At 36.1% G+C, this 27,450-nt stretch overlaps 1 protein-coding gene and 1 long non-coding RNA gene across 3 annotated transcripts in view; both read right to left on the minus strand.

Annotated features, from left to right (window-relative positions):
* Positions 1–27,450, minus strand: part of LOC134747300 (uncharacterized) — a 336,530-nt gene that overhangs the window by 953 nt on the left and 308,127 nt on the right. The window lies entirely within an intron of this gene.
* On the minus strand, positions 1,666–27,426 carry LOC134747285 (FMRFamide-related peptides-like). 2 transcript variants are annotated; one of them, XM_063681906.1, is made up of 3 exons: positions 26,966–27,426; positions 4,173–4,315; positions 1,666–2,675 (listed from the first exon to the last, which is right to left on the minus strand). In XM_063681906.1, exons 2-3 carry the CDS (start codon positions 4,304–4,306, stop codon positions 2,285–2,287), a joined length of 525 nt encoding a protein of 174 aa, XP_063537976.1. In that variant the 5' UTR covers positions 4,307–4,315; positions 26,966–27,426; the 3' UTR covers positions 1,666–2,284. The 2 variants fall into 2 exon arrangements, with proteins under 2 accessions (XP_063537976.1, XP_063537975.1); XM_063681905.1 differs by having other exon boundaries at positions 1,667–2,684.

A 27,450-nucleotide genomic window follows, 5' to 3' on the forward strand; every position in this document is an offset into this window, starting at 1 on the left:
CCTCGAAAATCAAGAAAATTTGATTCTCGTTCAGAGGGCGCTACTAGTTTTGGCCTACATCTAACAATTTTAACGCATATCAGTGAAAGAACATGGGTCAAAATCATAAATATAATTAATGCAAATAAAAAAAATCATTTATCTATATTTAAATACATTCTATCGTATTTTTATAAATCTTCATTTTTAGTTTTAAAGTGTGTCGACAGATGGCAGTGAATTTACTGGGGTTACAAAATTTACTATGACAATACCGCTCTAGTATAAGTTACTCTATGCTTATACCTTGTGTTAGTAACACAACAACAGTAACCTAATAAAATATTTAATAAATTATAAACAAAAACGACTTGGTCCGCTGACCCATTGCCCATAACAAAGGACAATCTAGCTTATTAGCTATCATGTTTAGAATGCTAATGTAATGAATGAATGTATTTATTAATAAAAAATAAAAAAAATATCCATATATGTATCCATCGGCCATCAAAATTGTAGAGGTACCTACGTAATTTATATATCTTATGGTTTAAGTAAGGACGTGAATTTTAAAGCTTGAGTATATATTTTTACCGATTATTTACCAATGATATAACGCATGCTACCGTAGAAATCTTTGAAATTTGACCTATTAGGCCTTTTATTGATTTGATATCCATTAAAATATCTACAAATTTGGTTTTCAGTTAACATAAAAGGGTTTTCAAATACATGGAACAACCAATTAATCAAAAAATTTAAATATAATACCGTTTTATTTACAAATAAAAATGTAATAAACTGTAACACAATTCATTTCCACTTTCATTGCATTTATTTAGTTTTACAACAATTAATAATATAATAAAGTCTGCATTTTCTTCATTATCTAAGTAATTAACATTCTTGTTTTGAATTATACATTATTTATTATTTATAAGTACATCTATTGGGAAAATATCCAGAACTAAAAGTTACCCAGCCTTATTTTTAGTTTTAGATACTTTCAGATACTAAAAACATTATAACAGTCTATATATTTTAAAAATTGCTTAACCCATGTTTTGGGGTATTTATTCCACGGTATATATTCCACAAAAGGTCTACTTTGTCGGGGACGTGAAATGTATGACAGTAAGTAAGTAAATATTCTTTATTGTGCACCATAAAGTTAAAAAATACACAGTAAGCAAAATAACAAGCTTAAGACTAGGTAACAAAAGGCGGTCTTATCGCTAAAAAGCGATATCTTCCAGACAACCTTAACCTTTGGGTGACAGCTACCTTAATAACCTGTAGAAATCTGTATTATATAATTCAAAGCTAAGTTATCAAACGTAACCATGCCAAATATAGGCTTCTTAGCTTTATCAGAAGTGTTAAAAAAATTGCGTCACGTACCCGACACTTTCCTGGGATGCCCTATTTTCAGTAAAGTTACTATTTATACAGTGGCAAAAATAGATTGAAATAAGAAAGATTTATTTCATAACAAATATGTTTATGAAATAAAACGATGATAAACGGATTATATCGCGTATATTGAATTTATAATACATCCCGACGTTTCGAACGCTTTACGACGTTCGTGGTCAACGGGTGATTATAAATCGAATATACGCGATATAATCCGTTTTCATATTTTATGAGTAACTATCGCGGTAACCGAAGACAATATTAAATATGTTTATTTTAGAAAGAATTTATTTTAATACTGTATGTAAGTGTAGTAATAGAGATGTTGGTACGATTATAATGTTTAATATAGAGAATGTAAGCGCATTTTGCTTTAGGTACTTCATAAGTATTTTTTCAAATGCGAAGTCAAGATCACAAAACCACACCACTTTTAGTTATCTATTTTAGAAACTAACCTAAATATACAATAATATCATAGTCACATGTAAATAGTGTTTAATTGTTTAAAAATACGTATTAGGTTTTCAAAATTTGTTACATCAATGCACCATAGCGTCTTGAGACATCGAATAGCCAGGGAAATTCATTTTCTTAGATAACCTTTAGGATGTCAGAAAGAGACATGATGGCTTGAGATTTCATGCAAATTCTTACAGGAGCGAATATTTGATAAAATAGACCCAAATCATTTTTAACATTAAAACATTTGTGCGTAGATATAAAAACATCTATGTATGTAAATTACTGATAATGGAGCAGCAGAATCAGAATGGACCCATAATTTATTTTAAATTACCTTACCTTTTTACCCAATTATTTCAGATTTAGGAAACTAAAAGGTAAACCAATTAGTGCAAGAAACCTCAAGCCATGAACCACAACACGATTACGCCTGACACTCTTGGCACGCGTCCCTCTTCTTTCTACTCTCCTCATCTTCCTCATCTACCTCGTTGAATTCCTCGCTGTCTCTCCCAAGCCTCAAGAACTGGTCCCGAGCTCTACTCTTCCTTTCTTGGTAGACACCAGGTTCTTCAAGCTTCTCACCAGACCTGCCCAGCCTCATAAACTGCGGGCTCCTTCCGAGTCTCATGAAGGTGGTTCCCCTCTTGGTTGGTTCTTCGTATTCCTCGTAAGACTTTAAGAGGGATATGATGTCATCGGAGTTCATGGTTAAGGGTTGAGATCTGCCGAGGCGGAGGAAGCTGGTGCCTCTTCGTACGGGACGCTGCAGCAGCTCTCGTATGTCTGCCGCGGATGGTTCTGCCGGGTACGATCTGCCGAACCTGTGGAATTAGTAAACCGCTCAATTTAGAAAGAAGCCTTGGCATGCAGCGTGCATTTTAAATATTGGCTAAAAGTCAACTAAATGGGAGCCTGGGCCTACTTAAGCACATCAATTCTTGAAGGAATTCTTAATATTTGAACATGCAACGTTTTAACTTTGTGCTCGCTAGTAAGTATTAACTTCTACAATTTTTGGGGCATGCAACGTTTATAAAATATATTCGTGATTATATCCGTGAAGACATATATATTAATCTATCAGACTGTGTGTTTTTATTTCTCCCGCAGCAACGTAGTGTCTACTTTACTTTATTATTTAATCCTAGGTATTACAAGAATACAACGTCCGTATTCGATCGACTATGAGCCGGTGCGTACGAATAGGGTAGGACGGGGACAATTGAAACACGCTGTGATTAAAACAAGTCAATTTCTCGAAAATTTCAATACCTATGCATGTGACGTAAAACTCAGGCTATGCGGTCAGTCATTTTTAAATCCTGGACCAATAGCGCTCGAGCGCGCGAGAAACGCAGTAGTCTTGAGGAGCCGTTCAAAAATTTCGCGGTATAAAGTGAAGGACCTGTGCTCGCATACATTTCGTAATTTTTTTTAACTTATGTATTTTGACTACTTGAATTCCTTTGGTGTTTTGGATGGGAATTATGAATTTTTTTTCGAAATAATACGTGTTTTGTGAAAAAGGGAGTGGCAGTAATTTTATTATGGTCATGATTGAAACATTGTTATAATCGAAACTTTTGACTCTTGTATGAAACACAAATATGTATTTCTACTAAAATTCCTTATCGTCATATCTTGTTATTGCATTTAAACACGTTTGATTAAGCTATATGAGGTAATCGCAACAAAGAAGTCTATATGACTTACAATTTTTTTGCATCCCTTTCTTTGATCAAGATCTTCAGACGCAGATAAATTGGGAAATGTTTATAATTTCTTTGCGAACTTTAGTTGATCTCATTGAATACCGTGATAGTTATTTAAAAAACCGGCCATGTGCGAGTCGGACTCGCGCACCAAGGGTTCCGTACCATTACGCAAAAATACCTACATATGCTATTTCTAGACTAAGTGGATTTGCTCTATGTTCTATATTTACTCAATAAATAGGCGCAATATATGACGTCGAGTTGCGGAAACCAAGCCCGCGAAAACTTATAACCTATAACTATCTACCAAGAAGTTAATAAAGACTAAGCGCCACTTGCACTATCCCACTAACCCGGGTTAGTGGGATAGTGCAAGTAAACTGGTAAGATAGTGCAACTAAGGTCTAGAAAAAATCGAATGACAGTTAATGTACATGTCGATGTAAGTATCATGCGGTTGTTCTGGTTGCCAAATTAAAAGTTGATGTTGCACAATTCTGTTACAACCAAATGGCTCCGCCTAGTTCGGCTGCCAATTCGGGGGCACGATTTTTTACTACAATCAATAACTTTGTATATACAAATGGTTCCCACCTGATCAGACTCCGGTCCACTGCGCTCCGACGCCTGGCCTCAATGTCCTGCGACCTCCTGGCCGGACTGGCGGCGGCGCCCATCATCAGGCACATCGCCGTCATCGCCAGCAGGTTGCGGTAGCCGGTCTTCATGGCTGTGGCCTGCAACAACGTTCCTTGTTTAGATTTGTTAAGTACAGTGGCGTAGCTATGAGGCCTTTGCCCACGGCCTCGCACTTAGAGGGGCCTCGCAAAGCCAACCTTTTATTACCTTGGGTAAACACATTGAAGAGGGCCTCGCAGATGTGGTTTTCGCCCACGGCTAGATTGGTTTACGCTACGCCACTGGCTAAGTAGTACACGTCTTGGGATGGATAACAAACATATTTTCAATGTAGGTGATACAGATAGTCCTCTATGCCGGGGTTGTATGGAGGTAGAAAAGACAGCCTCAAATGTGGCGCTGCAATGCAGCGGAGTGGCTCTAGGTATACAGGGCAAATATCTCGGATCTCCGAGGACCTACTCAACATTAAAGGTACGATAGGATTCCTAGAGGAGTTGGGTTATAGGCGCCAGTCGTCGAGTTGCGGAAACCTGCCCTTGCTACAATACAATACAAAGAGTTCCGGGCCGTGGTAGACTAGCCACCACACCTGACGGACCGTAGCGGGAATGTACGGCCCAGGACTTTTATTGTTGACCCGTTTTAAGTTCAACCTCATTTGATCGTTCAATACCTATGCTGTGAAATGCCAAATGTAAACTTTAAATGGCTCTCCAGTTGATGGTACGTATTTTAAAGAGTCAATGTGACCAATTGATCAAGTATGTATATCTAACTGCTTGCCATCAGATGACTTGTATGCTTGGGTGCCACCTAAATGCTGACACGAGAGGGATGGGCCTAATGTTCTGTTAAGTGTTTTCTTTAACTTCAAACCAGTAAAAAACCTTCAGATGTATGAATGTGTTTGCCAATGCTTTAACGTTTGTAAAATTCATTGCGTTTGACAGCTTAATTAACTACTGCATTCAAACTCAGAATTAATTATTTTAACAATGCTTATAACAAGAATTGAAGATCATAACAAGCTCATTCAAATTATATTTATAACAATAATCGTTCATTGATGCGGAAGTTATTGTAGGTACGTCCTTTTGTCTATAATAAGTTTTTGGCAAAAATTTCTTTTTTGGTACAAGCTTTTATCGCTGACTGTACTTTTCTTTCCACAGGTAACTAATACTCATTTAATTCTAAAAACCCCAAAGACAATTAGGTTGCGTTGTTTTATCACAACTCCTATGGCCACCTCCTGTCTCTATCATCAGATCAGCTCGATGGTACCATAATATTGCATTGTCACCCGACTTACTAATGTGTGCAAATTTTCAGCTTCTTCACCTATATAATAGCCTTACCACGACTGTCTTATCAATAACGTTTAACAATAACGTTTTAGCTCCAAATTTGTTGATATTTTTTTGCTGCCAAATACCGACCTAAATAGAACACAAAAAAAGTGTTTAAATGTGAACCGAACCATTTAAATAAAGGAAAATTGCACTGTGCAAGCTATGCCAACCCGCCAGTTGCAAAGAATAACCCAGTCACAAACTTCAGCAAAAATTTTATATTATTGCAAATTTTTACCTTTACATTTAAATGAGAATTTTAAAAAGACAGTAGGTATGGTGCGCAAAATCTTCTCCAGACTGTTCAGCATGAATTTGCCTGTCGTAGCAACTAGTTACTGAGTTTTCTGACCCTGCAAACTACTTTTAAAAGTTTTCCTTGTTTTCTTTCTTTTTAATCAACCTTGTTTAGTTAGTTTACTCGGAGCATTTGCTTCTGTTTTATTTAAAAAGAAGTTTATTGCTCAGTTTTAATTTTAATAAATTAAAGTAGTTGCAAATATAGCATTAGAAAAACGAAGCCTGAGAAAAAGTGCGCCCTTTGATCTTTAAAATAATAAATTATTAGAACAACGTCAACGAGCCGCTTTAATTTTTAAAGGTCTGTACTGTTTAGAAAATCTGTAATACAATTCTTTGTACTATCGCCCACACACACTGTTAACTGACAGTTCATAAACCTTATTACAAAAGGCATAATGTCCACCGATGGACAGTTAAGACTGTTGCTGTTTGTACGTACAGACCTTGGATTCTTGGAGGCAAACTAGACGGTTCGGGACCAAAGCACTGGTCTGGGTGCAGGGTGCAGCTACATGCCCCATTATATAAGTTTCTGTTTGAATGTTATGTTTTTAGGTTCTAACCCTAGATTTAAGTATTAGTATGTATAATTGATTGATAGTTCGTATATCGATAAATACAATAAAAAAAAAAATGAATTTATTTAATTTTTAAATATTTTCCGAGTAGCAACTCGTAGTGATCGCTCCAAGTTTGCTTTGTAAGTGCTTAGGTATTGTTTTAGAGAAGATGGCAAACTTTACACAAAGCATATTTTAAATGACAGCCAGGTTATGAGTAGTCTCGATTTTTTTTTATAATAGAGGTCAATTACGAATTCTAATTTTATAATTTTATACACCATTGTAACAGTTTTACCTATGTTTTACAAATAAACACTTTGACTTTGATGATTACGAACATATAAAAATAAAACTCATTTTTAGCACGTAGTTTTTGAACAAGTTTTGGGAACAAATCAAATTATTTTATTAAATATTTTGATTTGTGTTTTTTAAGTAATCACACTACTATATATAAATTGAAAACTGTAATAGATGTCATGTATTAAAGAAAAAGTGACGAAGCCCTCCAGTGGTGAAGGCCGGATTCGAACCGGCGTCTTTAGCTATCGCGGCTAACGCCATGAACCCCTAGGCCACCCCGCCACGGCGGTGCCCGTCCGAATTTCTCGACTATATGTCATCTTAGTAAGACTAGGCGTCTTTGACCAGCTCTAAGGGCAAGCAGTGCGCGCTTCTTGCACCTCCTAAACGAACTCCTTACGGATTTACGTTGTAGCGAGAGAGACTGGTGCTGCCATCTATGAAAAAGTTTTGGGAACAAATCAAACGTAGTTTTTTTTTTTATTATGGTATCTGAAGCTACATAAACTAATTTATTTATTTATTTACAGGCATAGATATACCTTTTCCTATTGTAAGTACAAAGTTTCAGAGCAATAGCTAGTCGTCTTAAAATGAGAGCGTAACTACGTTTGTATGGAGAACCGAGCTTGAATTCAAATTGAATTAAGAACCGATCCATCATAACTTGACGTCATCACTAATTATTCGCTGTAGGTTACCTGTCAACCTCTTTACACGTGTTTGTCAATCTATTTACCTGGCACGTGTTTCTCGCTATTTTGGATAAACAGTAAAATAATTGAAATCGACACGTTGCAAAGCATTGCCGGGCGATTGTTCATTGATTGACGTATTCATGATCTTTGTATGGATTCTTGTTATATCACGTACCCCTAAGTATTCAGGTTCTACTATTAGTTACAGGTTACTACCCAGGTAGTATTTATATCGTGACATTATTATGACGTCAGCAACGTCATAATAACGTCAAGATAACGTCATTATGAGATCGCTGACGTCACTTTGCTGCCTGGGTAGTAGATATCTTGTTTAAATGCTAAATTGTGTTTCCTTTAACTTTATTGGATAATTAATTTCCAGTATTTTTAAATTCAGAATTTGACCGTTAGATCCTAAACAGTTTTTAGGGTTCCGTACCCAAAGGGTAATAAAAACCAGCCAAGTGCGAGTCGGACTCGCGCACCGACGGTTCCGTACTTTTTAGTATTTGTTGTTATAGCGGCTACAGAAATACATCATCTGTGAAAATTTCAACTGTCTAGCTATCACGGTTTATGAGATACAGCCTGGTGACAGACAGACAGACAGCGGAGTCTTAGTAATAGGGTCTCGTTTTTACCCTTTAGGTACGGAACCCTAAAAACGGTAGGTATCCTATTACTAAAGACTTCGCTGTCCGTCTGTCTCTCCATCTGTCTACTACTGTATCTCATGAACCGCGATAGGTAGACAGTTAAAATTTTCACAGATAATGTATTTCTGTTGCCGCTATAACAACAAATACTAAAAACAGAATAAAACAAATATTGAAGTGGGGCTCCCATACAACAGTCGTGATTTTTTGCCGCTTTTTGCGTAATGGAACACGGAACACGGAACCCTCCGTGCGCGAGTCCGTCTCGCACTTGTCCGTTTTTTGTTTTATAACTTGTTTGTTTAAAAAAACCGGTCAAGTGCGAGTCGGATTCCCGCATCTGCTTAGTTGGAGTATAGGGCCGTGCTGTATAATAAACTACAGGTAATATTACAAGCCGAACACCTTTTAGTAGTAGAATTAGAAAAGGAGTTCCGCTTGTAATATTAGTTGTAGTTCTTTATGAAACACGGCCCCTGTTAGATTTTTGAGAGGTGGGACAATTGTAATTACATGTTTAGTGACTTGAGCAATACCTAGGACAATTAAGGTAATATAATTGAGTATATTTTTTTCCGATTTTTTTACATTATTCCATTGATATACGGTACGAAACCAAATGTATCATGTTTTTCTGTACAATAAATTTGAAAAATTTGATGTGTTTGTTAAGAACCAATATGATCACTTCATTTATCTATCCTCGCTCAGCGAGGTCCATGGGGTCCCAGCGCGCACAAGTTCTTTGCAGAAATCGCGAAGCGTCTGGTTGACGTAACTGGTGACCGAAGAGCTGGCGGCTTCCTCGCACAACGTATCAGCATTGCGATACAGCGAGGAAATGCCGCCAGCATCCTTGGTACAATGCCTCAAGGGCCTATTTTAGATTTAAGCTAGTTATTAAATTCGTTTACGTAGTACCACTGTGTATATCTTGTATGTAAATAAAGCGTATAGATATGATCACTTCATTTATCTATCCTCGTTCAGCGCAGCTCTAGTTGACAATATTCTATTAGTTCTTAACAAACACATCCCTCGTTACGCATCCTTGCACATCTCTGGTGGAAACGCACCCTTAATGTGCCCCATTTAGTGCATAAAGATTTATCCTAGCGAAATAATGAAATGGCAAGACTTCAAGAGATACTAAAACGTTTTGTATTACGCAAGTTTAATGTCAAGGTTGTAGCGCCAGACTTGCCGGCACCACAGTACATTATCATACAATAGAAACATTATTCTAATATACTTATATTTTTATTGCAGATATTTTTAAAAGCTGAAATGTGTGGATGTAACAGGAGCAATGATAAAACTGCAGGCGGTACGCGAACTGACCAACATTTGATCAGTGACTTTTAAAAATGACTTGTCTTGATTTTTAGTGCACTTTATACTTATAGGTAGGTAGTTTATTCTAAGACACATTACGCATTTTGTTATGTTTAAAGCGTGATAAGCAACGTCAATTATGTTACAATGATGATAGCGTGCATTGAATATAATAATAAAGTATGAAAAATAGGAAGTCTAACTTCATAATTTTTAAAAGTTTTTAAACAAAAGTTTTATCGTTTTAGATGTATAATATATATGTTTTAATTATTTGCTCGTGTTACAGGGCCCACTCGGTATATACTTTGATAGCTTCAGACATGGTAGCGACAAAGTTTGGTAGTAAATATTAACTAAATAACAAAACGGTAACATGTTCAGCACTTCATAACGGTATTCTCACGAGGTAAGGCCTATACGGGTAAGTGTAGCCTTCATATTTGGGTCTGTTAACACATTGATTAAGTGTTTTTTGTGAGTTCATACATTTTCTACTTGCTATTTGCATTTAGAGGCCAATATATGAACTAGCACTATACAATGTGTCAAACAGACCCCGGTTGAAGGCCAGTCACGTATCCCGCAGCCACACTTATCCTGATTAGACATTTTGTATGTAAATTTAGATTTTGTGTAGAGATCCTCTTGGCTCTAGGGTCATTGCGCTAGTTTTCGTGCATGCTCTAGTTTTCGTCCACTTGAGGGATTAGCAAATAATATATTTCATTTTTAATTTGCTGCTTGCGAAATATCATTTTTATGTAGATTGATTGTATAGACATTAAGAATTGCAATAAGTCCAAATATATCCGGAAAAAACTTTTAGACTCTTAAAGAATCTAATCTGAATATAATCTCACTTTCACTATTTTGTCGGATCCTCTTTTAGCAAAAGATTTTAAGAAATTAAAGTCTCTTTTTGTTGGGCTTAATTAAAAAAAATTGAATAAATACGCTATTGCCGTCTTTTTGTTACTTACTTAAACGTTAGGTTAGCTTAAATAATAATAAATAATAAATAAATTATTTATTTGGCAGGCAAGAAACCCAATTTTTACAATTTACAAATGAACAAAAAATACAGTGCAAAATACTAAAACTTACAACCTAAAACAATGAAATAAAACTTTTACAAACTTAAGTTAGGGTTTGAATGATACGGGTAGGTATGTCCTTAAACTACGTCCAAAAAAAACTGTATGGGCGCTGGTGAATGTCATCTCGCTTTGTGTGGTAGGGCACAGCACAGCGGACGTCATTCCAGATAGTTCGTAAAAAAGGTAAACAATATTAACGTCTTTTTATTAAAAATCAATTTTGAAAAATAAGTCACAGCAAATATGTTACAATTACAAACCTGGAACCACCAGGGCTGTCTCGATCAGACGGCAAACTTCCCGACGGGCTGACGCTGGTTCTCTGGCAGAGAGGCCGGTGTCTTATATGGGATGCAACCTGTGTGAGTACATTTGCTGCATCCCATGTAGGACACACTGCTAAGTCGGCAGGCTCAGCGGCAGAGACTGCCGCCAAAAGCAAGCGCCTCAAATACTCTGCTTTGGAAGCCACCTATGACTACGTGCCCGTCGCCGTCGAGACTGCCGGGCCCTGGGGGCGGGAGGCGCGTGAGCTCTTCCGAGAGCTTGGCAAGCGCCTCAGAGAGAAAGGGAGTGACCCCCGTTCTGAGTCATGGCTTGTCCAACAGGTCTCCATCGCCATACAGCGGGGTAACGCTGTTAGTGTGATGGGGACCTTTGGACCCGGCATGGCTCAGAACGGGTTTTAGTTTCTAATTTTTTATATTTCTTGTATTATAAAATAAGATTATTTCAAAGTAATAAAAATTTATAAGCTAAAAATTACAAATCATACGACATTTTACATTCTTTTGCTTTCATAAGTAAACTAATTCAATATTTTTCAATAAAAAGACGTCAAGATAGTTTACCTTTTTTCTAATGCTAAAAAACGAACCATAGAGCAGCGAGCCCAACTAGGGAAGTACCTCCTCCTTACAGAAAACCTAAGCTAAATAACACTAGACCCTACTCATAGTGATGTGTTCCTGCCGGTGAGTAAAGTTGCCAGAGCTTAAGTGTCGACAACGCGCATGTAACACATTTGGAGTTGCAGGCGTCCATAGGCTACGGTGACCGCTTATCATCAGGCGAGCCGGCGTAGTATTAAATAAAACCGGCCAAGTGCGAGTCGGATTCGCCCACCGAGGGTTCCGTACTTTTTAGTATTTGTTGTTATAGCGGCAACAGAAATACATCATCTGTGAAAATTTCAACTGTCTAGTTATCACTATTTATCTGCCTGGTGATAGACAGACGGACAGACCAGCGGAGTCTTAGTAATAGGGTCCCGCTTTTACCCTTTGGGTACGGAATCCTAAAAAAGGTACATTTAAAAATAGATTGCCTAACTTCCAAAAAATGTCTACAATCATTTAACCTGACAGCTTTGTCATATAAAAATGAACTGTCCATTATTCAACGGGGGAGGTATAAAAAACCGGCCAAGTGCGAGTCGGACTCGCGCACGAAGGGTTCCGTACCAATCGTACTCAAAAATCACGTTTGTTGTATAGGAGCCCCACTTAAATATTTATTTTGTTCTATTTTTAGTATTTGTTATATCGGCAACAGAAATACATCATTTGTGAAAATGTCAACTGTCTAGCTATCACGGTTCATGAGATACAGCCTGGTGACAGATGGACAGACAGACAGACAGCGAAGTGCATAATAGGGTATAGGGTCAGCGTAATAGGGTCCCGTTTTTACCCTTTGGGTACGGAGCCCTAAAAAGGTACATTTAAAAATAAATTGCCTAACTTCCAAAAAATGTCCACAATCATTTTACCTGACAGCTATGTCATATAAAAGTCAATCACTCAACGGGAGAGGTATAAAAAAGAAACCAGGACAGTTATTTCTTATCCCATTTTGTTATTTTAACCACGTCTCTGTATAACGCTGTAAAAAATTACATGCTTATTTGTTTTTCAATATCTGTATGAATGTTGCCGATACCATGTTTACACGAATATTTTCTAGAACCAAATAAAAGTTCAGAAACATACGTAGCAGGTTCCAACCAGTAACAAATGACATGTCAAGATGCTGTCCGATAACCTCGTTCTAAGGTACAGTCGCCATAAGATATATCGGAGCGGTCAAGGCGCTCACAAATATCTGAACACGCCTCTATTGTCAAGGCGTTAGAGCGCGTGTTCAGATATTGTGAACACCTCGGCCGCTCCGATGTATCTGATGGCGACTGTACACGTGCAGTCGGTTTCATGAAACGAGAACTTGTGTAGTATAACTTGGCCTGTACTTAGGTAAATTTATTTTTATATCATCAGCCGGGCACATGATTGGCGCGCGAGTATCTCGCCGCGACATAAACTACCCATCCCCCTTTAATTCATACATTTAGTAAAAGACGGGTAGTCTATCTCGCGGCGAGATACTGTCGCGTCAATCATGAGCTCGGCCTAATGAGCTGTCTAAAAACGATATTATTTTTACTAAATTGCCAACCTATCGCTCACTGACCCACAGCTCTGCCAACTGTGCTATCGACCCTCGATCACGCCGAATATTTTTATTTATCCTTCATTCATATGCCTAGAGTTGTGCCTTTCTCGAGAACGTTTTCTGTTTTGTATGAGAAATGTTCTGGCTCGAAAATATTTCCCATACTAACCGGAGAACGTTCTCGAGAACGGCACAACTCTACGTATGACAATTTCAAACCCTTGACGTTTCTTTATTTTGAAATTTTATTTTATAATTTTTTTATTTGATCTGTTTCAGTGTCTCAGTTGCGCATGTTTCAGTGTCTGAAAGAGTCATTAATTAGTCAAATATCTAGTTTAGATGCCGGTGATGTACAAAATGCCCAGGTTGGAAGATTTTGAAGCACTTAATTTTTCTTAGTTTGCTTACCTATACCAAAACCTTATTTAATTATTTAACATCTTGTGTTCAGGTAATCTCACAATTACCTTTCAAGTAGCTTTTGTTGTGTTCATCTTTATCACCTTCGTAAATATCATTGTTAAGCTTGAAGTATTAATTTTCAACAAGACATGACGGTTCTTTAAACTCCTACACAAGATATATAATATCTTATCCGGTAGTCTCTTTTTGTAAGGTTTTCCTTGAACACTTATTAAGTTATTAGATAGAATTTTTTTTTAAACAAAACAAGAGAATAAATAAAAATGCGTTCTTTTGTTTGAATTATGTAAATGAAACTCATCTGCGTAAAGGAATGAATATGAAACGTGTGGAGTGTGAAAAGTATCTACTCGAGGAAACAAGTGTGTCTAAGAAGATATCAAGATCAGCAAGATTTGTTTTCTGTGAACTTAGATTTGAAGAAAGTCAAACAGGTTACTTATATAATTAATCTGGCAAAATTGTAGGATGTTAAAAAATAACGTAAGTAAAAATTATCAAAGCGCGATTCAGGAAATCGAGTCATCGGTACTACGCCATCTATCAAAGAATAGGATCAACCTGTTTCTAGGGTTACATCGGCACAATACTGACTTGCCGAGACAAAGAGCCGGATACAATAGAGCCCGACTTGGAGACAATATCTGAACTAGTATTATTATAGAAGCTATTCTAGGCTATCAATGGAAGTCTTAATTCATTCATATTTTCTGCATCACATATCGAATTAGCTGCGGTTCAGTTCACGTTAGATATTAATTGTAATTAAGTAATTTTAGTATCAAACAAAAATCTGTTTAATAGCAGTTATTTTAAGAATTCAGCCAACGATGCATATTATACACGATTGACGATAATCGTAGCAAAATTGTGACAAATGTGCCTATTACAAAGCCTACGTAAATCTAGTCGCGATACTCTCGATTATAATACACTTACATATGCATTAACTGGTAATATAATGCATGCACAATAAGTGCATGTAATGCCTGAGGCACGTTTCGCCTGGGGTGCATTTATTTAATTACAGCAAACCATAAAATTTTAGTTTCAATATAGTGACTTTGTAACCTGTAGACCAGGGATTCACCATTTTAAAATTTCTGAATAAGTATCTAATCTACTCCATATAAAGAAAATCCATAGCCATTTTACGAGAATCTGTTGAAAAATGCGACCTGTAGAGGAGAACAATCGGACAGCCGGACAGATATAATACAATAGTAGATTGTGTCACAAGGGAGCAAAATGACATATTTACGGCGAGGGCGTACATTGGATCCTGAACGAAGCGAAGAATTCTAAAATAGAGTCCTGAGCGTAGTGAGGGATTCACGTCGTAACTTCCAAGGCGGAAATAATTTTGCTATACCATGTGACACATACTGCTTTTCAGATCACCTCTGAGGAAATTATTATGTTCCAAAATATTATTTAAACTAAAAAATAGTATGTAAAAAAGAAATAAAATCGTGTCCTTGAACAGAAAAGTGCCACTTTGATCCCTCCTAGCAGGGAAGAAAAGTGCTACTTTGATCCCTCCTAGTGGGGAAGAAAAAGCCCTTTTTCAAATAGGTGATGTGAAAAAGTATTTTACCCAAGCTGAAACTCAGAGGAATTTCTCGTGTATCGCGCTCGCTATGTCAAAAGAATATGACAAATAAATACATTTTTTACTAGCCAAGTTTAGTGTCCCACTGCTGGGCAAAAGGCCTCCCCTCGTTTCCCCATTCGACCTTGTCGTTTATATTTTCCCAGTAATTTGAATAGTATGCATCCAAGTCGCCCCGCCATCTTCTCCGCCGACACCCATGTATGGTGTTCCGTGGGTCTCACTCTTGCCTTGCGGCAGACATGTCCAGCCCAGTCCTAATTTACCTAAGCGGTCTTGACACCTACATCTACAACTCGAGTCCTAGAGCGCAGTTCCATATGTTTCTGATTCGATCAGTTCTGCGAACACCTAGTAGGTATATATACTATAATATACTCCATTGCTCACTGGCAAACCTTGAGTTGAAACAAATACATAACATGAAAATAGAATCATCGCGTTGCTGCATCTAATTGAACTAGGTAATTTTGACATTTAGGAAATCCTCATCGAAAATTCACTCCATTTGTTTGTCAATTTTGTGGTTTAAAACTAAATCCGTTAATTTGTGTCTTGTCGCAATGGACATTGGGTCTAATATTCAAGCACGGTTTTCATTTACTATTCTGAATTTGCTAGATTCAAATTCATTTACTGCATTTTAGAGAACTGTATCGAAATCGACTGAAGGCCACGCTGAATTGTGTTTCGTCAATTCTGTTTGAAGTCATTGAGAATAAATTATTTGCAACAAAATACAAGGACGATGGTTGGGTAGGTATATGTAGGAACTATTACTTGTAGGTATGCAACAGGTAGGTATACCTGTTACATACAAGTGGAAATTGAAGAAGAATATAACAGATATATCAATCCTGGTTGTCAATCTTATATGAATATTATTTGATTTTCAAAAAGCTTCTGACCGCGTGCGCGTGGTTATCACATTCTCTGCCAAGAATACGCTAGGCGTATTCATTTTGCAATGGAAATGGGGCGCTTGGCACTAAAAATGTTAATAATTACGTTGGTTAAGCTGTTCTGATTTTCTTCGCGATACTTGCGCGATACAGTAAACTGTATCATTCCCTCTCTACTCGTAGAGTCACTCAGGGTTCAATTCTGGGTCTGTTTATTTTTTATCCGTAAAATTACTGAGTTCAGTACCTTCGTACCTAATAAATAAATCAACTAAAAGCATATTAGCCTGTCATGACACGCCTATTAACCAAATTAACTGCAATTTAATAATAATAGATACCCATGCTTTTAAAAGAAAAACTTCGCCGACAAGAATTCTTTGAAAGATTTTTTTTGCCTGGTTTAATAAATTGTTTTGTTCACACAATGGGAATGGCCTCGATTTAGCGGAGATTTTATTAGTTATTGGACCGACTGCAACCCTAGCGTAAGTGCGGCGCGACATGATGTTAAGCACAAGATTGTTTATATACACCACTTTTTTTCTATTGCTGATATCAACATCAGGTAGCCTACCTCGCGTAGGACATAGTGCATACGATTAACCTTTTTTATTTATTAAAATACAAAAAGATGAATAAAACTTCGGCGGTATCCTTATCATACACAGACAAAAGGTTATTCGACGAATATTTAAGATGAGAGTGTAGCTTCTCGATATTGTTTAAACTCACTGTACGGTGAATCACAATAGACGTCAGAGCTTTGTATTAAACGGATACCACTGTCGCGATGTCGCCGCGTATACACAAACACATTAATTATGTAATCTAATGCAAAAAAAATGTATAAAAGCCAATGACTCGACGAAAACTTAAATTTATTAACTTTTGACGTAAATGAGAACATTTTATAAATTAGGGCTTTAACTAATCCTATATATATTTATAGAGGTAACGATGCGCAAAGTTCCGATCTTACCAATTCCCCCAATACAGGTTTGTTCCTATCGGCGTCGAGACCCTGGGTCCGTGAGGTCCTGGCGCTCTGAGTCTCTTTGGAGACCTTTCAAAAAGACTCAGAGACGCAACTTGGGGACCGGTGAGCCGGCAGTTACCTCGCTCAACGCATCAGTCTGGCAGTTCAACGGGGTAACGCAGCCAGCATCTTCGGGACCTTGCCGCAGGGGCCTTTTATAGATACACTTTAGTTTATTTTTATTTAGATTTATTGTAGGTAATTTCAAGTTGTTTTTATTTATTGTTTTTAAACCTATATTATTCATTTAATTTCATCGTCTCACTGTCACGACGTCTTTGAATATATCAACTAGGATCAAATACCTATGTAATAATTCATAAACAATGAATAGTTTAACCTCGTGACAGTCGTGAGGTCGTGACGCATTTCGTCTACGATGTACAAATTGGAACACTGCCAGATAATTAACATGTTAATGTTTTATGACCTAAAAGGATCTATAGATTTTAATCTTATGACTCAAGTTATATAATAAAATGGAATAAAACGTCTGTAGCTCATGTATAATTGATATTTGTTCTGAATCACTTTTCGATTTTATATTGGGTAGGTAAATTGACAAAAAAACTATTAGTATCTGGGGGCACGGCAGTGCCCCCGCCAAGACGAGCCAAGCGAAGCGCAAGGGCACTACCTACCTTTTCTCAAAGCGCTTCGTCGTTTTTTGAACCCTCATAACTTGAGTTTGGATTATACCAGATAGACTAAATTCTCGAGATATAATGTCGATAGTGAACTAATTAAACATAAAAAGTTTCGATTGCATAACTCTTATACTTTAGATTTTATTGATATCTTAAAAACCCCGATTTCGTCACTCACTCACTGATGATCATCAAAATTCTAGGGTACTTCCTAAAGTCCTATAAAGCTGAAATTTGGTATGTAAGCTAGTACACAAACAACAAAAAGATTCTAAAACTTGGAACTTTTACCCCCAAACCCCTTAAACTAAGCTAACTAGGGGATGAAATTTTGTATGAGGCTTCCGCAAATTTTGTTGCTAGAGGTCTGAAAAATAATATATAGGGACTCCTTGTTATAAATAATAAAATATATATATTTCAGGATTTTTAGTAAATCACCCCCACCCTTTAAATTAGGGATGGAAAATGTTGCTGAGATGAAACCATAAGGCTCGCACTGTAAAAAAGTTATCAGATCTCATGTAGACCCAAGCTTCTAACTCTACAAGCCCTAACTTCACAAACTCTACACCTTAGTCAAAATTATGTGGCTTGGCCATTGCGCTATCGTCACATGGGCGTAAGGTGAAACATATATTCACTATTCGTTACTTTTTAAGGGTCCGTGCCCAAAGGGTAAAAATGGGATCCTATTACTAAGACACCTCTGGTTGTCTGTCTGTTCGTCTGTCTGTCACCAGGCTGTATCTCATGAACCGTGTTAGCTAGACAGTTGAAACTTTCAATGATAATGTATTTCTGTTGGCGCTATAACAACAAATACTAAAAACAGAATAAAATAAATATTTAAGTGGGGCTCCCATACAACAAACGTGATTTTTTGCTGTGTTTTGCGTAATGGTACGAAACCCTTCGTGCGCAAGTCGGACTTGCACTTGGTCGGGTTTTGGTCGGTTTTATTTGTTATAAGTATATACAATAGTTCTTGTAACTAGTAATGAAACGGCCAAGCCACATATTTTGACTAAGGTGTAGAGTTTGTGAAGTTAGGGCTTGAAAAGTTAGAAGCTTTTCTCTACATGAGATCTGATAACTTTTTTACAGTGCGAGCCCTATGGTTTCGTCTTGGCAACATTTTACATAAAAATGTTTTTGGTGGGATGATATTATTCTAAAAATATTTCTAGGTATCGCATCCAACAATATGACTCGTACCATGCATCCCCTGGGCCTTAATATTGAAATAGGTTTTGATGGATGAGCATAAAACAAAAACAATTTGCAAGAAACCTGAAAATTATATTTCCGTACCCCACATTTGCTAAAAATAGCCCAAAAGTATAATCCCATCAGGTGATGAAAATTGTCAGGCATGTAGCTTTTTATGCCCCTATGTGTTTGATTATCCCATCAGGTGATGAAAATTGTCAGGCATGTAGCTTTTTATGCCCCTATGTGTTTGATTATCCCATCAGGTGATGAAAATTGTCAGGCATGTAGCTTTTCATGCCCCTATGTGTTATGTGTTTGATTTGTAGTATTTTTTTTAGAAAAACAATATTGAACTATATGTGCCCCTTAATCCTCTACAGTTGTGTTTTTACGTGCTTTATATCGGATGAAAACATACTTCCTAAATTTGTTAGGGCCCGGAGCCGTAGCTGTAGAACTCTCGTCATCATCTAACGTTTAATTTTATATAGAAAATAATTTAAATAAAAATAAGGAAAAAATGGCGAGTATAAATTGCATTAAATTTAACATGAAAAATATGATTAAGGAAAAGACATTTTTAAACAATCATTTTCAAGGTATCACCATCCTAATGACTTTTAATTAAAAACAGCTGAACCATATTATACTGCGTCTCTCATAAATATGGTTGGATAAATATTTTTTTCAGAAATGTGAAAATATGCTATTTCTGCTGAACTAGCTCCTTAACAATACTTCTTATCAGAAATAACTTAAGGTTGAGTTTGGATATTCAGTAAAGTATGACATAAGTTATTTTGAAAGAAACGCCGTTCTTCTATTTGATATCTTGGGGCCAGATTAAAATCTCACTCGATGTACATTTTCTGGATTATAGGGGGCACAAAAGAAGGCATTTGTCAGGCTTTGGCTTCAAACAAATTTATGCAACGTTAAAATTTGGCATACATGCTTTAATTTAGGATTAGAAACGCTTTGAGCTGCCGACAATCTTGGACTACTGTATATTTTCGCCTGGAGTACTTAAGAAAATCATTTATTGGAATATTATAAACATTTTAGCAAAATAAACCTCTTCTACACCCCGTTGTTTTTGTGATTAGAATTTTTCTAACCTCAAAAGTAGTGGTAATTAACTTTTCTTCCCAAATACTAGAGGGTTCCTATGATATCTTAATATTGCGGTACGTACAATCATATGTGAACGACACTATAATTCAGTTAATAGTTACAGATACTTAATTTGGGGGAAATGTTACCACTTTTGAGGCTAATCTGAAAAAAATCTGAACTAGTAAGTAAGTAGCTGTTTCCTATTTATGGATGAATTTTTTTTGTCGGTTTTGGGCGAAAGGGCTTATGCACAAATCACGCAAGGTTTTTTGACGATATTGCCGATGCAGCAGTGGGACACCAATTTAGGCTAATAAAAAAATATCCGTTCAGTTGGGAGGCCGAAATGAGTGTGTCAGCATCGCGGACGGGAACAAAAGTGTTCATAATAATCAAACATTTAAACATAAAAAAAAAAAATATTTGTGATATAATTAAAAGATGTAAGATGTGTAGAAATAAGTAACAAAAAATTGTTATACCAATAAATTATGTCTATGTCTATGTCTTGTTCCACGTGCGTTTAAAATACGACTACCTATCAGAGCAGAGTTTTTAGCTAACAAAGTCAATTGACCCCTTTGCATATAAGTTTGTATTCACACAAATCAACATCTTGTATTAACCTAAACAATTCTAAACCAATTTCAACAGATGATACTAAATTATCTTATGACTAAGGATACGAACTCTAACTTTATTACATACCGATACGGGTGTATGTAGTCTTAAGTTAATTGATTCCATTGTGTTAGTTAAATTATTAATTTAAATTGTATGGTATTGTATTTATTGTTCATATCTACACAGGTATTTATAGCATAATAATACGCCAACACACTCTCATGTATGTAACTTAAATAGAAACTGCTTCATTGTCGTTCCATAATAGAATCAATTAATTTAAGAATAATTACAGGTTATTAATTACGTACTTCAAAAAAAACCGTACCGATTAATATTTTGAAATATGTCTCACGATAGTTTAAGTGGAACTACGTACTTTTTTTAGGGTTCCGTACCCAAAGGGTAAAACGGGACCCTATTACTAAGACTCCGCTTTCCGTCTGTCTGTCCGTCGGTCACCAGGCTGTATCTCATGAACCGTGACAGCTTGACAGTTAAAATTTGCACAGATGATGTATTTCTGTTGCCGCTATAACAACAAATACTAAAAACAGAATAATATAAATACTTAAATGGGGCTCCCATACAACAAACGTGATTTTTTGCTGTTTTTTCCGTAATGGTACGGAACCCTTCGTGCGCGAGTCCGACTCGTACTTGGCCGGTTTTTTCAATTCACCCATACCCCAGTTTGATATTTTAATTTGGCAGCATACATAACTGCAACTTATTTAGCCAATTGGTATAGTTAAACCTTTATCTAGCTGTAATTTAGTTTTCACCGCACCAGCTCGTAAAGGCTCTCTTTCTTCTTCAAAAACTGATAAGAAAGTTGCTTTTATCCACAAGAGTGGCAAAGTAATTTAAAAATAATAAAAAAACATGTATCCATTAAAAATAAGTCAAAGTAAAAAAAACATAACTAATCAAGAGGAAAATCTCGAAACTTCAAAAAATACAAAATTACATAAAATGAAATCTAATATTTTTCCTTTAACTCGTGTAATCCAAATCAAATCGCTTTTATTTGTGACGATGTCATGTTTACTTGCCTTTAGGCTAATTGAGTATAATGTTACCAATTATCTATCATTATTTTTCTTGTATAAGATCACTATCTTATATAAATGTATAAACATTTATTATTTCAGCCCAAGCAGAAAAAATTAATCTTGAGCGTTGCGAGGGTTTAAATCAGGAGGGTTAAACAAATTTTGCCACCCAGTGAAACACCAGTATTTTCACCACACCTACGCGACGAAAATACTAAAACTGTACCTAAAATGTCACACAAAATCAAATCCAAATGAATGTTATTAAATATTTATCATTCAAAATCATAATTAATTTAAAAGTCAATTCTACCAGCTAACATAAGGAAACAACTCAAAACTTGCATCTGGTTACTTTGCCTCACATGTGGATAAAATGCAACTTTCTCATCAGTTTTTGAACGATCAAGAGAGCCTTTACCAGTTGGTGTGGTAAAAATTTATTTTAAAAGAGTTAGGTACCTAATTGTTAAGTCGAATAAACGGTTTTTTTTATGTTTAAAATTTACTTGTTTTAACTGTCTATCTCGCCCGGTCTTCTTTTTTTATTTGATCTTGACATTAGTTTTGTAGTAGCCTATTCGTCGGTAGGTAACACTTGTACTTTAGTAGGGCAGTAAACTAGTAAATTGGATTGGCTTCAGAATGAAGCTGCGATAGTTTGATCACGGTAGTAATCCTAACCTTTACAATAAAACTGAACAATTCTTTTTACGAGTCATTTGTTTTTAAGGTTCCGAGTCTGTTTATTACTATTAGGCACCATATATTGTAGCGTTAAGGTTACTGTTAGTTTACATTGCCCCGTCAAAAGTTAACGGGCCAATAAAAGTATTTCTGTAACGGCTCCTAGTCTAGTCGGTGGTGACCCAGCCTGCGAAGCAGGGGGTCCCGGGTTCGAATCCCGGTAAGGGCATTTATATGTGTCTATCACAAATGTTTGTTTTGAGTTATGGATGTTTTCTCATCATCATCATTGGCCTTAAAGTCTATTGCAGAATATAGAAATAGTGTGAGATAAGGCGACAACGTTTTTCATGGCTGTGTAAGTCAATACGAGAGCGAGAGTTGTTTTATTTTATTTTATTTTATTTTGGTACATGGAAAACCAACAGCGCTATAAATATCCAAAAACTATAATAGAATTAGAAAGCCAATTATAGGTTTTCACTTATAGAATCGTAATAAAATATAACAAGCTTATTGCCCAACTTAATTACACATGTACAAGTTCTTACAGCACAAGAACAGAGGATCGATATGAATATGATCGTTATTACAAAAAATAAGTAGAAAAAAAGGTAAAACCTGTTAGGTAGTATATTTAACCACAGTACATTAGCCCTGACCTGCGCCAGAATCATTGTCAACCATGAAGTATCTAATTAATTTATTTAGATACTTCATGGGTGACAATGATTCTGGCTCAGTGGTCGTAGCACGGTACGCTTATCACCATGCCTGTCACGTTCTAACAAGTATGTGAGTGCGAAAGTGACGGACTTAGTGATAGTGGAACCATGCTGCGCGGGCAGGTTGTACGGGAAATCGTCATAGTCAGGTGACAATTATTGTCTCAGTGGTGGAACAGAAAATACTCGTATCATGCGAGATAAGCCCGACCGAAATAAATACGCCCGTAGCGGCCACAGCGTTGGTAGATTCTTCACAAGGATATTATGTTATTAAAATAAAATTAAACTCAGCAAATTGAATTTTAGGGCTGCACTTTGCATCCTGTTAATCGATTTTGTCTAACAATGTTGTAGCTGAAATTGAGTTTGTTTCGAACCTGACTCGGAGCCCCGTTTGATTAAAATAGTATGGACAATATTGACATTTAAACCAATATCGTGTTCGCTAAAACTCGTGGCAAAATTGCATTTTAACTTGTGTTAAATCAATCCAAAATTGCCAAATTTCTATAGGAAATGTTCTCAGTAAATTTAGAAAACAATAATAACATGACAAAACCTTATTATACCTTAATACGAGCAAAAATTAAACTATAGGCTCTACTCCTCATACTGACCAACATTTGTTTAGAAACTTAAAAATATCGTGTTTTGATTTTTAGTACACTTTAAAGTTTATTCTAAGACGCAATGTATTGGATTGATCACAATGATAATAGAGTTCATTGAAGATAATATTTAATTCGTATGAAAAATAGAAAGTCTAAAGACTTAATCATTTTTAAAATGTATTCGAAAAAAACTTCAAACTTCTAAACTTCAATATTTATTCAGCAAAATAGGCCACAACGGCACTATTACACGTCAACATTGAATTTATGTACATGCAAGCAAGAAAATAATAATAATACATCAACAATTATAAAAACTAACTGCAACTACCAATTCAAACTAACGTTACAATTACTAAGAGATGTTTAAGGTCTCTTAATATCGAACTAAATAAAAAAACTATAATAATTATAAAAAAAAAACTTAGTTATTGTTTTCTGATAAAATATCCGTCTGTCCGTCTGTCTGTCTGTCACCAGGCTGTATCTCATGAACCGTGATAGCTAGACAGTTGAAATTTTCACAGATGATGTATTTCTGTTGCCGCTATAACAACAAATACTAAAAAGTACGAAACCCTCGGTGGGCGAGTCCTACTCGCACTTTTGCGGTTTTTATTAAATTAAATGTTTATTCATCGGTTAATCTTATGAGCCACGACATCCGCGCGAGCCAAGCAAGTACTGGCAGTTAGTGCATTTTGTGACGCAAATGTAAATGTGACATGCACGTGACTTACCCTTATAACTACTCTGTATGGCTAACAAGGCAGTGGCCATATATGTACCACGTTATAGCACCACTGGTAACGGGCAATGGGCATATAAAACCACCGGTTTTTTTATTGAATCAATAAAAAATAAACAAGTAATTACTCTTCTTTCAACGCTATTATCCCCGAATCAGTAATCAAAAGTAAAAAATGCGTCAGGCCTGTTTAAGAGTTAAATTGTACTCCAGTTCACCATAAAATAATTTTGGTAGATGATTTTCTTAGGGTTTTATATTGTTTTACTTGTATTATCTTTAACCCTGACGCAAAAAGAGGGGTGTTATACGTTTGACGCCAATTACGTTCGGAGCATCTTGTTAATAAAGTTTTTTCCTCCTTTGTTTGTATTTATAATTGAAATACGACGTCTTTTCCTGAATCAGTTGTTGTGATTGTTTTTTGTCACGTTTTGCGCTTTATATAGCCAGTCCTCTGGGTAACGTGAAAACATGAGCGGTCCGATCTGGTAGTACCTACAGTAGGTGCCCCAACGGACACTGCGCGGATTGCGTACCTAATGCATCACAGGCATATACATAGTGTTTTTTAGTCTTTAGTTTCAAGACATGTTTTTATAATATGTATGTTTAGTTTTAAGGTATTTATCTATGGGCCACTAGTTATCTATAATTTAAATATTATTATAAGGATGTGATGCGGAGGGATGAAAGCCATGTGACTCTAAAATTATTAGGAATGGATGTGGAGGGATGTAAGAGGAAAGGAAAACCAAGGAAAAGGTGAATGGACTGTATGAAAAGAAAGCGGGTGAATGATACGAGTAAGATGACGAACGATGAGATGTATGGAGGAAATAAATATGCTGCGCCGACTCTAAGTGCCGATAAATGTCCAGCGAAGTTTACCAGCTTATTTCTAAAGAAACTTTATTGCTAATCCAAATATCAGAAATTGCTACATCAACAAAAAAAACAGGAATTATGTATTTTATTTCGTTCTACATTTTATTTAAAATGCCTCGTCTTTTTCAGGCCGGATACACCCCTCTAAACAATAGAACCTTCATTTGACGACGGAAGTTTGAAATGCTAAATTTTTATAAGACATTACGAAGTTCTCAAAAGAGTTTTAATTTTTTCCCGACAGTGGCAACGACAAAAGGAATATTTGTGGTTTTAATTTAAGCGTCTAAACATGCTTTCGGGAAAGGAAGATATTGAGAAAAAATAAAATGGTAAAAATTGCGAATGGCAAAAATCGCGACCTGACAACACACTCCTCGTAGAGTATGACATTGTTCGGTAGTTGGTTTTAGTTAAGTGATAGCTGGACTTTGCAAATAGCCACGATGGATTGCCGGTTGCTGACTAAAATTTTAACTTTCAAGACTAATTCTTTATTAAGTTAATTTTTAACAAGCAGAAACGTCTGTGAACGATTTTATTTAGAATGGGTAGCACATTGTAACTGGTGAATTTCCATTTGGAACTCCGGTGGTCGTTTAAGAAGTGTAACGCTCTTACGGTAGATGTCGCTAGGGTCCCCTAGACCCATATAGTGGGAAGATTTGCTGGCTATGGATGAGGTCTTGGTGGCTCAGTTGACAGAGCGCTGGAGTATCGATCCTAGAGGCCGTGAGTTCAAGTCTCACCAAGGGCAGAAATTTTTCCACTTAAATTTATTATTAGTTTAATTCTTCATTAGCTGCACAGTTTCACGTTATTTCACTGCACAATAAGCAATCAATGTTACACTTTAAACAACATTAATGAGCAAAACACAAAAAAATATTCTCGATACGACTTCACTATTTTGAAGTTAACGGAAATCGTGAGCATGTTTAATAATGATTTTATGTGAACTTATTTTTATCATGTTATGTGAGTTTGGTTTAATGAAAACGTCGAAAGGACAATGTCGATTTTTGGTACCTAATGAGGTGTCCATCAACTCGTATGGTCACGCGATGACATTAGGCTATAATTTTAACGACTTTTTTAAAACCGTTTCCACGTGTCAATATTAAAGTAAATTTATAAGTAACTATTTAGATACATTATTACTATTACTTCGACAAAGGAAAAAATAAGAGAATTTAATTTACTACCTATATCACCGAAATTATATTTTGGACTGATTTAATTTCTTCAGGTTTTCCATGTTTAATTTCTCTAGCATTTTCACTACTACTCACAAAAACTTTCCAATTAGATCTAACTAAAACTAGCGTAACCTAAATCAATTATTTAAATTGGAGTGAATCCCGAATTGAAGTTTAAAAACTTCGCAGAACAACATTTAACACAAAACTTCCCCACACCATCCGACTTTCCAACTTTTTCAAGTTTCCAACGAGTTTACTTCGTCACAGTTACGACTTACATTCTAATATGTAAGTAGTTTATAATAATTACAATTGTCAAAAAAAATACCTATGTAACTTTTTTTAAATGTTACATGTTTTATATGTTGATTTCAAATAAGTTAACTTCAAACCAAAACGAAAATTAAAAAATATATGTTTCTCACTCGGAAATCCTCATTTCTCGTTTTCACTTACTAAAAATACAAATAAAACAACATACCCAAATACACGAACGAACTAAGTTTGCACCCGGTCGCGTCGCGTAGCGCGTCTACGCCGTTACGGTGGTTCTACGGTTTTGGCGCCCGTAGCCGCTCCGCGTAGCATTTTATGCGTGCCCACTACATTGATCCGTTACACCAAAACGTCTTATCTTATATCACTTTCAATGGCACATACGTCTTTCTTACAAATACACCCTTTTATGTATAAAATGTCGTAAATACAATAGAAGTTTTAGTAGCTCCTGCCATTTTGAAAGTGGTGGAGTACCTGGGATGACGTCACTTGGCGTCAGACCAAGAGTCCGGAGATGGTGGGATGGTGTACAGTTGCGTACATTAATCTCAGGAGTCGGTTATTAGAAATTAATTGGTTTAAAATATAGAGGTTTTGAGTCGTTACATGTACCTAACGATGTTTAAAGATGGTCATTTCATGGTTTTGATTTAGTGTGTGACGCTGATAACAAATACTGAGACTGCA

The sequence above is a fragment of the Cydia strobilella genome, chromosome 14 (assembly GCF_947568885.1).
Source record: "Cydia strobilella chromosome 14, ilCydStro3.1, whole genome shotgun sequence".
In the NCBI taxonomy this organism is placed as follows: domain Eukaryota; kingdom Metazoa; phylum Arthropoda; class Insecta; order Lepidoptera; family Tortricidae; genus Cydia; species Cydia strobilella.